This window comes from Caretta caretta, chromosome 4 (assembly GCF_965140235.1).
Source record: "Caretta caretta isolate rCarCar2 chromosome 4, rCarCar1.hap1, whole genome shotgun sequence".
Lineage (NCBI taxonomy): Eukaryota > Metazoa > Chordata > Testudines > Cheloniidae > Caretta > Caretta caretta.
Window position 1 is genome coordinate 53813118 of NC_134209.1, and position 15931 is coordinate 53829048.

At 41.7% G+C, this 15931-nt stretch overlaps 1 protein-coding gene and 1 long non-coding RNA gene across 4 annotated transcripts in view; one reads left to right on the forward strand and one right to left on the reverse strand.

The window, feature by feature from the left end:
- Nucleotides 1-15931, reverse strand: part of LOC125635717 (uncharacterized) — a 141076-nt gene that overhangs the window by 14239 nt on the left and 110906 nt on the right. The window lies entirely within an intron of this gene.
- Nucleotides 4519-14341, forward strand: LOC142071803 (uncharacterized). The gene is made up of 3 exons (XM_075127351.1): nt 4519-5192; nt 5782-6241; nt 14332-14341. Exons 1-3 carry the CDS (start codon nt 4607-4609, stop codon nt 14339-14341), a joined length of 1056 nt encoding a protein of 351 aa, XP_074983452.1. The 5' UTR covers nt 4519-4606.

Genomic DNA, 15931 nt, shown 5'->3' on the forward strand with positions numbered 1-15931 from the left:
CAGTCAGTTATCCAAGCAAATTTCTAGACCACCTTTATTAAAAGGCCACCATCTTTAAAAAGACAAATTTTTGTCAGTCCCTTAAGTAGTTGCATGACAAAGATTTCACTGTAGTTAAATTCAGTGTGAAACAGAATAGTGCAGGTCCAGGGAGAATTCTACTTGGATCTCAAATGTAACTCCCAGACAAATCTATAGTACATTGAGTCTATGCTAATAATAAATTATAACTTTCTATTGTTCCTCTGACTAATCTTGGATGCTTCATGCTGCTCTCAACCAAAGATGGTAAATAATGTCTCTTCTTTCATGCTGTTTCCAAATTTATTTTGTTTTTTCTTTTCATTTCAAATACTATGAGCACCAGTTACACTACAGAAAAATAAATCTGAATTTAAAGGCCACATTCTTTTAAATGTGATACTACATATCGTGGGAAAATCCTCCTCATCTCTTTACTCCCCTTTTCCCACTTTTCACATAAGCCCTTTCAGCTTCAATTAATTTCCCATTAAGTATGAATCTGGCACATTGTTTCAGAAAACAGTTTATAGTTTCTTCACTGCTAATGCCAAAGACAGTTTAGATAATAAAACAGTTTGGGGCTTTACAAGGGATTACCACCACTTTCAAGCAGCACCTCTGATTCCAGAGCAGCTATGGTTCAAAAATCTCTGATGAGAATGACATCAGCTACTACTCAAAGCCGCACATATAGTACAGGGTATAAAGAGAAATGAAATCATCATCATTTCTGCCTTGCTGGACTTGGTGGTTTTCAGTCCCCTAATAAATAGTTATACTAAAGTTATATGATGTTACCTCCAGGGATGGCTAATTACTTACTTTTGAAATAGTTACCTTGAGCAAAACATCTGGTGATTACTAGATTTTTCTTCCCTTCATCCTTATAAATATAACACTATTGTAAGTTCTAGCACACTTGATGCAACTCAAAAATTCCTTGCATCAGCATTAATGACCATAAGGAAATGGGTTTAGCAGTGGCTACATTATAGACACATTACTGTGACAGCATATATGAAGGACCTAAAAAGATCCTTCAGAATGAAGGGTGTAACACAAATCTTTGAGAGGAGGCAGGATTTCAGTTGGTTATTTTAAGCAAACAGCAGAGGGGCCATGTGACAAAGGAGGAATATTTTTGTCTTGCATGTGAAAAATAAGCAGTCTGTGTTCCAAAGGAGGCAAACATTCTACCCCACTTTCATTGGCTGCATTTCATTGGGCTGGGGTTCATTAGCTAGGACAACAGCAATGGTGATTTCTCTATCAAAAGCAGGAATGAACAAAACAAATAGGAAGACCTGACATACTTGGAATTTTTCTGATAGAACACATCGTTTATATAGTACTTCAAATTGTCAACTTAGAAGCCCTTAACTGGTGAGGGTGAGAGAATGGAAATTCAGTCTGGTTCCTTTAAAGAAAAGAGGAAGGTCAGAAACTCAGTAATGGTTACAAAACCCATCTTAAGACAAAGAAGTCACAGTTCTGTAAATAGAATGAGGCACTCCTCTCATCTCTACCCCCCCCCCCCCCCCGCAAATTCCCTCAACTCTATTAATTCTGTGCATATCACGATGGCATGAGTGGCTTACAAATTCTAAATGTAAGCACAAAGGATCATTGCCTCTTTTCCCTCTATTCCCCCTCCCCCCACACAAACCATCAAAACATTTACGGTTAGAACAGGCTAAAGTCACAGTTCTGTTATCTATACATGATTTTCTTCATGGAAAGATACAAGAAATTAGAGCTGTGTATAGATGTTCATATTTGGGCTTGGAGTTCCTATGGAGTCCTGTTAGGAGTTAAAGATAGCCTCCCCAAAGACAAAAACCAGAGAGGACAGTAGTGAACACACTGACTTTTCTGCAGGAAGGATTCTGCCGTGGTGTTCAAGAAGTTTTGTTGGCACAGTGAGGTGTAAGTTACTGGCCACTTCATACTTAGGTATCTAAATGGGAGCGGTGCTCTTTTGAAAATCTCTCCTGGCAATTGTAAGAGCTATATTAGCAACACGCTACTAATACTGCCTCATAAAGTTGTTATCAACCTATCCATCTGTCTTTCATAGAAATTAGGGATGAAAGAACCCCATTAGGTCATCTCGTTCATATCTTTGCCAACGCTAAATTGTTCCATGTTGCATTTCTAAAGGTTTGTTCAGTGCTGTTTAATGACTCAAGCATCAGAGCTCCCACTACTTTCCTCAGGAGATTCTTCTATGTTTTAAAAGATCACATTGTTAAGAAATGATGCCTGACATTCAGACTAAAATTTCCTTTGCTCATTCTTCCCTTCCTCCATATTATGCTTATACATGGGTCAAATTCTCTTCAGTTACATCATGCAGCCTTTCTAAAGCTAGAGGGGTTGCTGCTGGAGGTAACCATGAGAAGAGTGTCTTCATATTTTATTCCTTTTTAAAAAAAAATGAATTTCCTGATCGAGGTAGCAGCTTTATTTTCATGATATGCAGAAAAAGAATAAAAAGGTATAAACTGGTGAGAACTTTCCTTCACAGGAAAGTCTGCCTTTCTATCTTAGCCAGAAATGTCACTTCAGAGGATCATAAAAAAATAAATAAAAAGGTCAGAGACCACTGGGATTTTATAAAGAAAGAGAAAAGAGAATGAGGAGGGTATAAATAGCAGATGAAGTCATTTGCCAGTAAACAATTTACTGTATTTCTCTATTGTAATAAGGCTATTTCTTCCACAAGGCAATTGTGCTTTGGCTCTTTGATTTTATTAAAACCCAGCATAAACAATAACGGTAACACAAATTCATTGTTAGTATGTAGATTTTTTTGGCTCTCAGAGCAGCCTGCATGCAGGGAGTGTTCCATATTTACATGTTCTTAAGTTATGAATGGACGTTTCTGAGGACAGGGAATGCTGTTGCTGCTGAAAAGCTCCATGCAATGTGCCGCTTTGGGATTCATAAATACACCTTCACACATTGCCAGTTGCAAAACTGTATTTGTAATATTTTTCTTTACTAGCTCTTCATATAACCCTTTTTAAGACTAACCCAGCTCCTTCCAAACATGAATTTCCAGTGCAATTTCAAGTTAAATGTAAATCTTGATAGCTTTCATGATTGATGAAAATGTATAATGCAGGCCTATAAAAGGGTAGTGCCATATGTAATACTAGAAAGAGATGTATATGATTCAGAGTATATATCTTTATATGTGAAATACAATCTGAATTGGAAAATATATTCCGTATTAGAAACAGATGAAGCTTTTCTAACTTCCACTGATTGGCCCTTCAATTAATTTTCTCTTTAGCTCTGCCAGAATTACTTCTGACATTTTATTCACTGGCACAGTAATAACAGGTCATTTCCAGTAACCCATAGCTAACCTCTTCCAAAGAGGTTTAGGAAACACTATTTTTTTTCCCTTTGGAAAAGTCTGATGTCAGTTTAGAGGTTGTCCAGAAAAAGGAGGGTTAAAATTCCACAGAATAAATCTCTTGAGCAATTACATAACCCAGAACAAAGGAAATCAAGTTTGGTTTATAGGAATCACAAAATTACAGTAAGTCACACAAACAAGAAACCTCTCTAATTTTTTTAGACTGATCACTCAGTTAAATGTTTTATTGTCTTCTTTCATTCACCAGCTTCTGCTGGGAGGCAGCATTGAGTATCTGAACCTCACAAACATAAGGTTAAATCTGGTTAAGCCTAGAAGCATAAAACTGAGTCTTAAATTCTCCAGGATGTACCCTGACCTCTTGCCAAGTCTCAGGGTAACAGGCAGACCTGAGAGAATAATCACTGTAAGGGTAAACTCTTCTCAACTCAGATCTCAAATATAATTCTTATTCCTGCAGTCGGTTTGAATTTGTCTTATTAATGAATAACATTCTTCTCCAGAGAGATGCTAACAAATATTAAATCCTGCACCCCTTCTGCTCCAGGATTCCCTATACATTTAAACATGTCACTCCTGTGCATATGGGGATCCTGACATTTCTCTGTTCTGGAAAGGCATTCCATGCCTGCCCTTTCAGTAAGCAAATAAAGCAGAGAGATTCATTTGAGATTTCTCTCTCTCTCAGCACTGTCTTTAATGATTCCACATTAAAGACAAAGGGCCAAATTCTGCTCTCAAATACACGGATGTAAATTCAGAGTAAGGACCACAGTCATTTAGTCTTAGATATGCCTGCTTTACCTGCATGTAATGGAGTTTAAGTTAGAGCAACTTAGCCCTGGTCTACACTAGGACTTTAGGTCGAATTTAGCAGTGCTAAATCGACGTAAACCTGCACCCGTCCACACAATGAAGCCCTTTATTTCGACTTAAAGGGCTCTTAAAATCGATTTCCTTACTCCACCCCTAACAAGTGGATTAGCGCTTAAATCGACGTTGCCGGCTCGAATTTGGGGTACTGTGGACACAATTCGATGGTATTGGCCTCCGGGAGCTATCCCAGAGTGCTCCATTATGACCGCTCTGGACAGCACTCTCAACTCAGATGCACTGGCCAGGTAGACAGGAAAAGAACCGCGAACTTTTGAATCTCATTTCCTGTTTGGCCAGCGTGGCAAGCTGCAGGTGACCATGCAGAGCTCATCAGCACAGGTGAACATGATGGAGTCCCAGAATCGCAAAAGAGCTCCAGCATGGACCGAACGGGAGGTACGGGATCTGATCGCTGTTTGGGGAGAGGAATCCGTGCTATCAGAACTCCGTTCCAGTTTTCGAAATGCCAAAACCTTTCTGAAAATCTCCCAGGGCATGAAGGACAGAGGCCATAACAGGGACCCGAAGCAGTGCCGCGTGAAACTGAAGGAGCTGAGGCAAGTCTACCAGAAAACCAGAGAGGCGAACAGCCGCTCTGGGTCAGAGCCCCAAACATGCCGCTTCTATGATGAGCTGCATGCCATTTTAGGGGGTTCAGCCACCACTACCCCAGCCGTGTTGTTTGACTCCTTCAATGGAGATGGAGGCAATACGGAAGCAGGTTTTGGGGTCGAAGAAGATGATGATGAGGAGGAGGAGGTTGTAGATAGCTCACAGCAAGCAAGCGGAGAAACCGGTTTTCCCAACAGCCAGGAACTGTTTCTCACCCTAGACCTGGAGTCAGTACCCCCCGAACCCACCCAAGGCTGCCTCCTGGACCCAGCAGGCGGAGAAGGGACCTCTGGTGAGTGTACCTTTTAAAATACTATACATGGTTTAAAAGCAAGCATGTGAAAGGATTACTTTGCCCTGGCATTTGCGGTTCTCCTAGATGTAGTCCTAAAGCCTTTGCAAAGAGGTTTCTGGGGAGGGCAGCCTTATTGCGTCCTTCATGGTAGGACACTTTACCACTCCAGGCCAGTAACACGTACTCGGGAAACATTGTAGAACACAGCATTGCAGTGTATGTTTGCTGGCATTCAAACAACATCCGTTCTTTATCTCTCTGTGTTATCCTCAGGAGAGTGAGATATAATTCATGGTCACCTGGTTGAAATAGAGTGCTTTTCTTCAGGGGACACTCAGAGGAGCCCATTCTTGCTGGGCTGTTTGCCTGTGGCTAAGCAGAAATGTTCCCCGCTGTTAGCCACAGGGAGGGGGGAAGGTTGAGGGGGTAGTCACGCGGTGGGAGGAGGCAAAATGCGACCTTGTAACGAAAGCACATGTGCTATGTATGTAATGTTAACAGCAAGGTTTACCCTGAAAGAGTGTAGCCACTGTTTTATAAAATGTGTCTTTTTAAATACCGCTGTCCCTTTTTTTTTCTCCACCAGCTGCATGTGTTTCAATGATCACAGGATCTTCTCCTTCCCAGAGGCTAGTGAAGCTTAGAAAGAAAAAAAAACGCACTCGCGATGAAACGTTCTCCGAGCTCATGCTGTCCTCCCACACTGACAGAGCACAGACGAATGCGTGGAGGCAAATAATGTCAGAGTGCAGGAAAGCACAAAATGACCGGGAGGAGAGGTGGCAGGCTGAAGAGAGTAAGTGGCGGGCTGAAGAGAGTAAGTGGCGGGCTGAAGACAGGGCTGAAGCTCAAATGTGGCGGCAGCGTGATGAGAGGAGGCAGGATTCAATGCTGATGCTGCTGCAGGACCAAACCAGTATGCTCCAGTGTATGGTTGAGCTGCAGCAAAGGCAGCTGGAGCACAGAATGCCACTGCTGCCCCTCTGTAACCAACCGCCCTCCTCCCCAAGTTCCATAGCCTCCACACCGAGACGCCCAAGAACGCGGTGGGGAGGCCTCCGGCCAACCAGCCACTCCACCACAGAGGATTGCCCAAAAAAAAGAAGGCTGTCATTCAATAAATTTTAAAGTTGTAAACTTTTAAAGTGCTGTGCTTAAAGTGCTGTGTGGCATTTTCCTTCCCTCCTCCACCACCCCTCCTGGGATACCTTGGTAGTCATCCCCCTATTTGTGTGATGAATGAATAACGAATGCATGACTGTGAAGCAACAATGACTTTATTGCCTCTGCAAGCGGTGATTGAAGGGAGGAGGGGCGGGTGGTTAGCTTACAGGGAAGTAGAGTGAACCAAGGGGCGGGGGGTTTCATCAAGGAGAAACAAACAGAACTTTCACACCGTAGCCTGGCCAGTCATGAAACTGGTTTTCAAAGCTTCTCTGATGCGTACCGCGCCCTCCTGTGCTCTTCTAACTGCCCTGGTGTCTGGCTGCGCGTAACCAGCAGCCAGGCGATTTGCCTCAACCTCCCACCCCGCCATAAACGTCTCCCCCTTACTCTCATAAACTCTCATAAACGTCTCTTATTACTGCTTGCTGTGTGGAGCACACAGCAAGCAGTAATAACAGTAGGAATATTGGTTTCGCTGAGGTCTAAGCGAGTCAGTAAACTGCGCCAGCGCGCCTTTAAATGTCCAAATGCACATTCTACCACCATTCTGCACTTGCTCAGCCTGTAGTTGAACAGCTCCTGACTACTGTCCAGGCTGCCTGTGTGCTTCATGAGCCATGGCATTAAGGGGTAGGCTGGGTCCCCAAGGATACATATAGGCATTTCAACATCCCCAACAGTTATTTTCTGGTCTGGGAATAAAGTCCCTTCCTGCAGCTTTTGAAACAGACCAGAGTTCCTGAAGATGCGAGCATCATGCACCTTTCCCGGCCATCCCACGTTGATGTTGGTGAAACGTCCCTTGTGATCCACCAGAGCTTGCAGCACTATCGAAAAGTACCCCTTGCGGTTTATGTACTCGGCGGCTTCGTGCTCCGGTGCCAAGATAGGGATATGGGTTCCGTCTATAGCCCCACCACAGTTAGGGAATCCCATTGCAGCAAAGCCATCCACTATGACCTGCACATTTCCCAGGGTCACTACCCTTGATATCAGCAGATCTTTGATTGCGTGGGCTACTTGCATCACAGCAGCCCCCACAGTAGATTTGCCCACTCCAAATTGATTCCCAACTGACCGGTAGCTGTCTGGCGTTGCAAGCTTCCACAGGGCTATCGCCACTCGCTTCTCAACTGTGAGGGCTGCTCTCATCTTGGTATTCATGCGCCTCAGGGCAGGGGAAAGCAAGTCACAAAGTTCCATGAAAGTGCCCTTACGCATGCGAAAGTTTCGCAGCCACTGGGAATCGTCCCAGACCTGCAACACTATGCGGTCCCACCAGTCTGTGCTTGTTTCCCGAGCCCAGAATCGGCGTTCCACAGCATGAACCTGCCCCATTAGCACCATGATGCATGCATTGGCAGGGCCCATGCTTTCAGAGAAATCTGTGTCCATGTCCTGATCACTCACGTGACCGTGCTGACGTCGCCTCCTCGCCCGGTATCGCTTTGCCAGGTTCTGGTGCTGCATATACTGCTGGATAATGCGTGTGGTGTTTAATGTGCTCCTAATTGCCAAAGTGAGCTGAGCGGCCTCCATGCTTGCCTTGGTATGGCGTCCGCACAGAAAAAAGGCGCGGAACGATTGTCTGCCGTTGCTCTGATGGAGAGAGGGGCGACTGACGACACGGCTTACAGGGTTGGCTTCAGGGAGCTAAAATCAACAAAGGGGGTGCCTGTACATCAAGGAGTATTTCAGGCAGGACTGCATGGAGGGTTCCAATAAGAAATGGTGCACCTAAGTTATCGTTCTTATTGGAACAAGGAGGTTAGCCTGGCCTCTGATTGATACGTGGCTAGATTTACCTCGCTGTACCTTCTCTGTGAGTGACTGCAGTGTGATCTAGAGGAATGAGTCCCCTAGACAGGGGAGGAGGCAAATGAGTACAAAACAAATCTGGTCTATTTCTTGTTCTGAGCCACTCCATCTATCTTTTACATCTTTGGCTGGCAGCAGACAGTGCAGAAGGACTGCATGCCATCCACATCTCATGGCTGCTCGGCAGAAGATGGTACAGTACGACTGCTAGCCATCTTCATCTCTTGCCTGCCTGGCAGAAGATGGTACAATACGACTGCTAGCAATCCTCATCTCTTGCCTGCCTGGCAGAAGATGGTACAGTACGACTGCTAGCAGTCCGTATCGCCTGCCCGCTCACCATAAGACGGTTCAATAGGACTGACTGCAGGACTAAAGAGAATGACCTGGTCAAGTCACTCCAAATTTAGTCCCTGCGCCCATGTCTGCCCAGGCGCTCCCAGCCGACGTGGCCAGGAGCACCTCGGACACGACGAGGACGACTACCAGTCGTATTGCACAGTCTGCTGACAGAAGGCAATGGGTTGCTGCTACTGTGCAGCAAAGCCGTACCGCGTCTGCCAGCACCCAGGAGACATAGGGTGACGGTTACCTGAGCGGGCTCCATGCTTGCCGTGGTATGGCGTCTGCACAGGTAACTCAGGAAAAAAGGCGCAAAATGATTGTCTGCCCTTGCTTTCACGGAGGGAGGGAGGGAACGGGGGCCTGACGATATGTACCCAGAACCACCCGCGACAATGTTTTAGCCCCATCAGGCATTGGGATCTCAACCCAGAATTCCAATGGGCAGCGGAGACTGCGGGAACTGTGGGATAGCTACCCACAGTGCAACGCTCCGGAAGTCGACTCTAGCCTCGGTACGGTGGAAGCGCTCCGCCGAGTTAATACACTTAATGCACTTAGAGCATTTTCTGTGGGGACACACACACTCGAATATATAAAACCGATTTCTAAAAAACCGACTTCTATAAATTCAACCTTATTCCATAGTGTAGACATACTCTTACACACTGAAGAGCCCAGTGTAAACTATCATAGTGCTGGCCGCACTCTACGTTAACTTACATTAATTGAGACTCCATTACACTTCAGTACGGTGAGTAAATATATCTTGGTGTACCTGAGCAAGTATAATGGAGATTGAGTGTAAAGGGATGGGAGTGCAAGGAATTTGAGTTTCTCCTCCTTATATCACTTCTGAATTTGGTCCTAAGTCCATTGAAGTGCATATTTTCACTAGTGTAAAGGAAACCAGACTGGCCCAAAGGGCTTACTTCTACTATGACTTACTCTACTTGCAAGCAACTTATACCATGCACTACATAATGTCACAGTGATTGCAGAGAACCAAAGCCAGCCCAGAATTTTGGCTAAAGTAATTTCCCAGGTAATTGTTGAGTCAAATGCATGCTGCACTCCAAAAAAGTGACTCTTTATTAAAAGCTTTGTGGTGTTCCATAATTGCTTCATCTCATCGAGTTTGCTTAGTTTACATTGTTTTTAGTGCCACTCCTGCAAACTCAACCTGGTATCTAAGATAGAAGGAAAAAAGTAAAAAACAGATTCTAATGCAGTTTCATTGGTAATAAAGATGATGCAGATTAAATGATTCCCTCAATAACAATTAACATATAAATGTCATTAAAACAAGTCACTTACCTATTTAAACTGAGGTTCAGGGAGGGAGTTTGAATGGTAGCAAAATCTAGAGACCTAATTGTTAAGAGAATTTCTTATTATCCTTGCAAAGATAAATTGCTTTACAAGTAGACAGAATGAAAGGTAAGTAAACAGATTTTGTCTAAATAGGGTAAATTGTAGAAAAAAAGGGCAGCAGAAAAAGAGAAAGGGTTGCATAAAGGCCTCATATATCCCATATATCTCCTGTTTGAATTCATTGTTTTGGAAGAGAAGACTTGGAATCAGGTGTGTGCTGGGAGGAAGTCACACTGGAAATAATCCAGAACGTCCTGCTTCTACAAAAAGAGAATCCGAAAGTAATTTAGGTAGGAGACCTTATTTAAATGTTTCTACTTTGAAATATGACTGAAAATAGCATTGTAAACTTCAGCCACTGCTGCTGTACAAGGAAGAAGAATGGATTACTGATTAAGACAAGGAATAGGATCCTTGGGCAATTCTGTTAGGCTCTGTTTGCCTCAATTCTCTACCTGTAAAATAAGGATAATATTTTCCTATTCAACAGGCATGTTGTGATGATCAGTCTAGAAACTCTTGAGGTTCTCAGAAACTAAGGTGTTTCAGATACTAAGGTCAGAAGTACTTAACTATGTTTTGAATGTGGGGCTTTGCCAGTCAATCTATAGGCTCTTCATATCATTCCCATACCATTTGTTCTTATGAAATTAGAGACTCAAAATAAATTGGTCTATTCAGATTGCACAGAAAAAAAAAACCTCTGGTTGTCCTGAATTGATAAATTAGAAGAAAAAAGTAGTTATATTACTTCCGTAATCAATTAGGACCAGATTTTCAAAAGCTATTTTTGTAATTATGACTTGTGGGCACAATTTTGTATGCACAAAGGCTGGATCTTGGACTTCTAGGTACCTGAGATCCAAGTGATCCTATCTGAGAGTGCAAAATGTTCTGGGTGCAATTTCATATCCATAATTCTTTGTATTCAGAATTTTGGATGCAAAAACAGAGGCGTGGTTAAGTCCAACAGAATTTTGGCTTTCATGATTTGATTCTGATCTCAGATTGTCACCGTGACTCCATGGGTCACAACTGAGAATACCAAATTCAGGACAAAATGCTGAGAAAATAGGGCAGATACACCCCAAAATTGGTTGTTATTCTCCCATAAGATTTACCAAACCAGTAACAAACGTAAACTTCTGTTTCACCACACTGGCTAACAAGGAGTCAGAAAAGCAGTCTCCTTCGGTATTCCAGTGCTTGTATCATCACCAAAAAACACTAGACTTAATGAGGAGTGGTTATTTAAAACCAATTTAATCAAACACAAGGGTTCTTCTGATCCCAGAGGGCCAGCCACATACCCAGCTCAATATATAACTCAGATCTCACCCAATAATCATGCCGTTGCCAATCCTTTAGTATCTAAAATCTAAAGGTGTTTTTATAAAAAGAAAGAAAGGGGAGAATAAAAATTGGTTAAAGGAATCAAATACATACAATAATTGCAAAGCTTGGATCAGGCTTGCAGCAGTGGTGGAATAAACTAAAAACTGATGGCTTGTTAAGTCTCTGGTTGCTTCCAAATTTCTGGAAGGTGCTCCCATTAGTATAAGTTCATAGTCCAGAAATTTGAGCAGGAAAGAAGCAAAATGGAGATGTTTCCAGGGCTTTTTGTAGCTTCTGCCAAGTGAAGGGAAACCCATTGTTCTCACTGTGGAAAATTACAATTAACAAGATGGTGTTTGGAGTCACATGGGCAAATCACATGTCCATCCATGATTTTGCTTAGTCATAGTAGAGGCCATCACAAGGAAGTTCATTAAGTGTAGACAGGCGTCTTTCATGGTCCATTGTGAATTAAGTGTTCCTTGATGAGCCATTTAACTTGAATAGTCCTGTCAAGGCTGAATCCCCACTCTGACACTTTGAGTACAGAAGGTGGAGGCCCACAAGGATTTTAAAAATTAATACTTGCCACTCCAGGCTTGTATTAAACTCCCAAGGTTACAGCTTTTCTCTGACCTTGGTTTGGTAAACGCTGCCACCACCCAAATGCAAAAAAACTCCTTGGACCCAGGAAGGAACACTTGGGAATTCCTGCCTGTGGGGTACCTCAAGCCCTTACACACATACACACACAGGGAAGAGCTGAGAAAGAAAACAAAGGAAATTAGCTGTTGCTACCAGCTAATCAAATAACATGCACAAACCTCTTAGGACACCAATAATCCAATCCTGTTCTGTATTAAACTCTAAAACGAAGAAAATACGTCTGGAACCTAGGCTTTTGCTAGATTTTAAAAGAGCTATTTCAAAAATTAAGCACCCAAAATTGATTTTGTGAGGGTTAGCTTAAAGGTTACAAGCAAACAAAAGCATTTGGAGGTTAGCACAAAGGAGTCAACAAGCCTTAAAAAATAAACAGAAATAAACCTAATCATGTCTTCCTAAACATTCCTAATATACTTACATATTTGGGTTGTTAAAAGTAGTTCTAGATATGATCTGATGATTTTCATAGCTGGTTCAAACTTTATACAGCATTCCTGCTTATAGCATTGCTGCTCCGTGTCCCTGCAGCCCAGAGAGAACAACCAAGCAACTGAGGGAACATTTCTTTCCCAGTTTTAAAAAAGTTCTAGCCTTCCCATTGGCTCTTTTGGTCAGGTGCCCAGTTTCCTTTCTTTGCCTGGGGGATTTCTAACCCTTTACAGGTAAAGCAAGCAGAGAACAGCTACCAAGAGGAATTTTACAGCTAACTGGCTGGCTGGATGTCCATCAAAGGGAGCTACCCCCCCACCCACGCACACTTCATTTATCACAAGTCCCTTCAAGATGTGTAGGCTAAATACCTCGTGGGCGTTACCACAGGAGTAAATATATTTGAAACACAGGTATAGAGCCAATAATCATAACTTCAAATACAAAAATGATACACGCATACACAAATAGCAATCACATTCAGCAAATCATAAACTTTCCATAAACACCTTACTTGACATACTTTGTACAAGATTTGTTGCAATTATATAACAGTGGTAGCAACAATGAGCTACATGGTCATATTTTAATCAGATAACGTCACACAGATATAGTCCTTTATAGTAGCCAAAATTAAAATTAGTTCCTTAGTACACAAGTAACTGGCATCATGTTGTGGATGACCTAATGACCTAAAGTCTGTGACAAATATGCAGTTTATGCATGCAGTTGAAACTTCATTATTTTGACATTAATACCCTGCAATCAAAGAATAAAGTTATGATATGGGATTTGAGCCATTTTGCATTTATAAATTCCCCAGTATCAAAGATAAAGCTGAAGAAAATGGTCTGGACTCTATCAGCATATGATAAACTAAGAGGCAACTTCAAAGCTGTCAACACAACTACCTGGAAGTTGTCCAGAAGGTTAGATAGGGAAAATACTTTCACTCCTTGGTTTTGAAGTTCTGAGATTACCATCAAAATAGGAAGAGTTGGGGTGGTTCTGTGTTTTAGTGCAAAATAAAGCCAAAGATTATTTTTTTTAAATAAAGGTTGCCCTACATGTACAAACTAACCCTGTTTCCCTCTTCTCAGTGGGCCATGCTACATACTGAAGTGTGAGCAAGAGGAGAAACAAGCTTAAACAATGACAGATGGAGTGAACTAAAATAGATGTTATTCAACATGATCTTATTAAAAATATTTTTGTGGGGTGAAGTTCTTCCCTGTTTCAAAAGGGAATTTTTTGAGGTTGTCCAAATACGAAAGCAATGAATTTCTCACATTGAAAAGCAGAGGGGTAAATTCATCAGTAATGTTTATGGTGACATAGGTAGTACATTGGGAGTAAATTACCGGTAGGTGGAATAGGGGTAAGTACCAAATTAACCTAATTTGCACCAGTTTGGAATTCTGGATGTGCAAACGAACTTGCCCACTTCACTTTGGGCCAGATCCTTCCCCACAGAAAGGTCACTTTAAGATCACTGTGACACTCTGGATGCATAAAGATATCCTACAATGCAGCTGCAGCGTTCCCTGGCATAAAGGCAGCATAGCCAGCTCTGTGCCATGGGGAACAGAGCCACTATCAGAAACAATTTGTTCAGTTAACCCATATGCAACAAACATATTATGCAACATCTTAGCAGCAAAAACGATCCCCTGGATGACTTCTGGCTGCCTGGAACAACTGTCACAATTAAATGTTTGCTTTTTCTTTTCTGTGACATTGGTGCATAATTTTTTCAGATGCCCACTTCCACAGATAATGTGGAACTAGAGCTGGCTGAAAATTTTCCAGTGGTATATTTTTCCGTCAAAAATCCTGATTCATCAAAGTACAAAAATTCCACAGGAGCATGTAAATAATGATGTTTAAAAAAAGTTTAAAAATTAAAACCTAATTTTAAAATACAATCAAAACAACACACTTGCTTTATCTAAAAAGTACATATTTCAATTTATCTGAAATTAACTTTTATTATTTCGTTTTGCAGAAAATTTTGACTCAGATTTAAGTTGAACTGTCAGAATTTCCTGTGAAACGGAAATTCTGAGTTTGGAGCAGATCTGCACAGAACTCTGTGATATACTTCAATGACTTCTTCTGGGTGTAGCCAGCCAAAACTCCCCGGCAGAAGCAGCAATGTTAGTGTTGCTAATAGAGAAGCTGTCATTTCTAGGTCTCTAGTTCCAATCCAACCCACATTCACAACGGCTGTGTGTTTGTTTAAATCTGAAGGTCATTGCACAACCTATGTTGTTGGGTGGAGTGTCTCAATTCATTTCCTGTTGGGACAGATTTTATTATTATCTCAACAACCACCATCACAACAGGTATTACCAAATTTTCCCCATTCAGGGCCAGATCCAGAGCTTATTGAAATCATTAAGAGTTTTTGAACTCTCAATTCATTTCAAAGCTAAGGAAAATTTATTTTGCAAAACAGCTGTTGAGCTAGTTTTGTCATTTCATCTGGACTTCTTCAATTATTATTTTATAAGACTGCAAAGGCCTTGATTGCTAGCACTGAACTTTCACAGCCTGAACATGTCTCAAAAACATGAGCAAAAGATCTCAGCTTTTCAGTTGGGCTACTCAAGTTATAGATTGATGTGCTAGCAAATGACCCCCACATACCCCATAGCTTCAGATGAGATACCCAGAATAAGTGATTTCTCAGATTAAATGATGTAAGAAGGAAAGGAAATAATTATGTCATATGTCTTTAGTTAAGATTTTGAATTTGAATACAATTTCATGTACCAAATCTGTAGAATAATAAATAGCATGAATCACTTACTGTACCTCTCTTTTTCTTGTGAGCTGCACTGCACTAGTGTTCAGTGTTTGTGATTTTATGATCCCATAGTACTATGTAGAAACTACAGTAGCTCTATGAAGCTAAACACTATTGTATACTCTCCTCCACAATACACATCTCCACTGCAAAAGTGATAAAAAAAAACATTCAGCAGAGTGCTTCTGGGTGGTAATGCCCTTGCATAGCCTGTTAAAAAAAATACATGCTGCATTTAGCATGATGGCAGCTTCCCCAGCATCCCTAGAGTTCTACACTTCCAGGAGGGGAAAGGCAGGCTTGCAGGCTCCATAATCCAGGGAAATGGTGAAAGGCACTCAAACAGAATGGTCTAATGTCCTATCCTTATCAGGACGTTTCCAGCCACAAGATGATAAGGTATTAGTATTATCCCTCCAAATGTTAACAGAAGTGGAGAGCAAAAAATTACAGGAGTAAAAGGTAATTTTACAAAAATAAAGCACTGTCAGTAGTTTAAGTTAAGATAGTCTCCAATTGTCTATACATTTGAATACTGAAAGCATATTTGTCTTTGGCATCTGGCAATGTCATTTAATATGTTCTTAAGGACCTGCATGCAGTTAAGCATGCACTGTATATTATTTTATGATGTTTGAGTTGGAATCACACTTTCTGGGTACAAGTATTCATGTTTTTGCAGATTCTTGTGTAAAGCTGGGAGAATCTGTTTCCAATTTCATGACCGTTTATCGCTAATCCAAAATGACTGCAGCATTACCTACAGACAGGAAGCTGGATTGGAACTTGTGTGTTT

Coding starts and splice junctions, on each gene's coding strand:
- LOC142071803 (XM_075127351.1), top strand. CDS start 4,607: ATGCAGAGCTCATCAGCACAGGTGAACATGATGGAGTCCCAGAATCGC. Junction 5,193..5,781: donor AGGCGGAGAAGGGACCTCTG/GTGAGTGTACCT, acceptor TTTCTCCACCAG/CTGCATGTGTTTCAATGATC.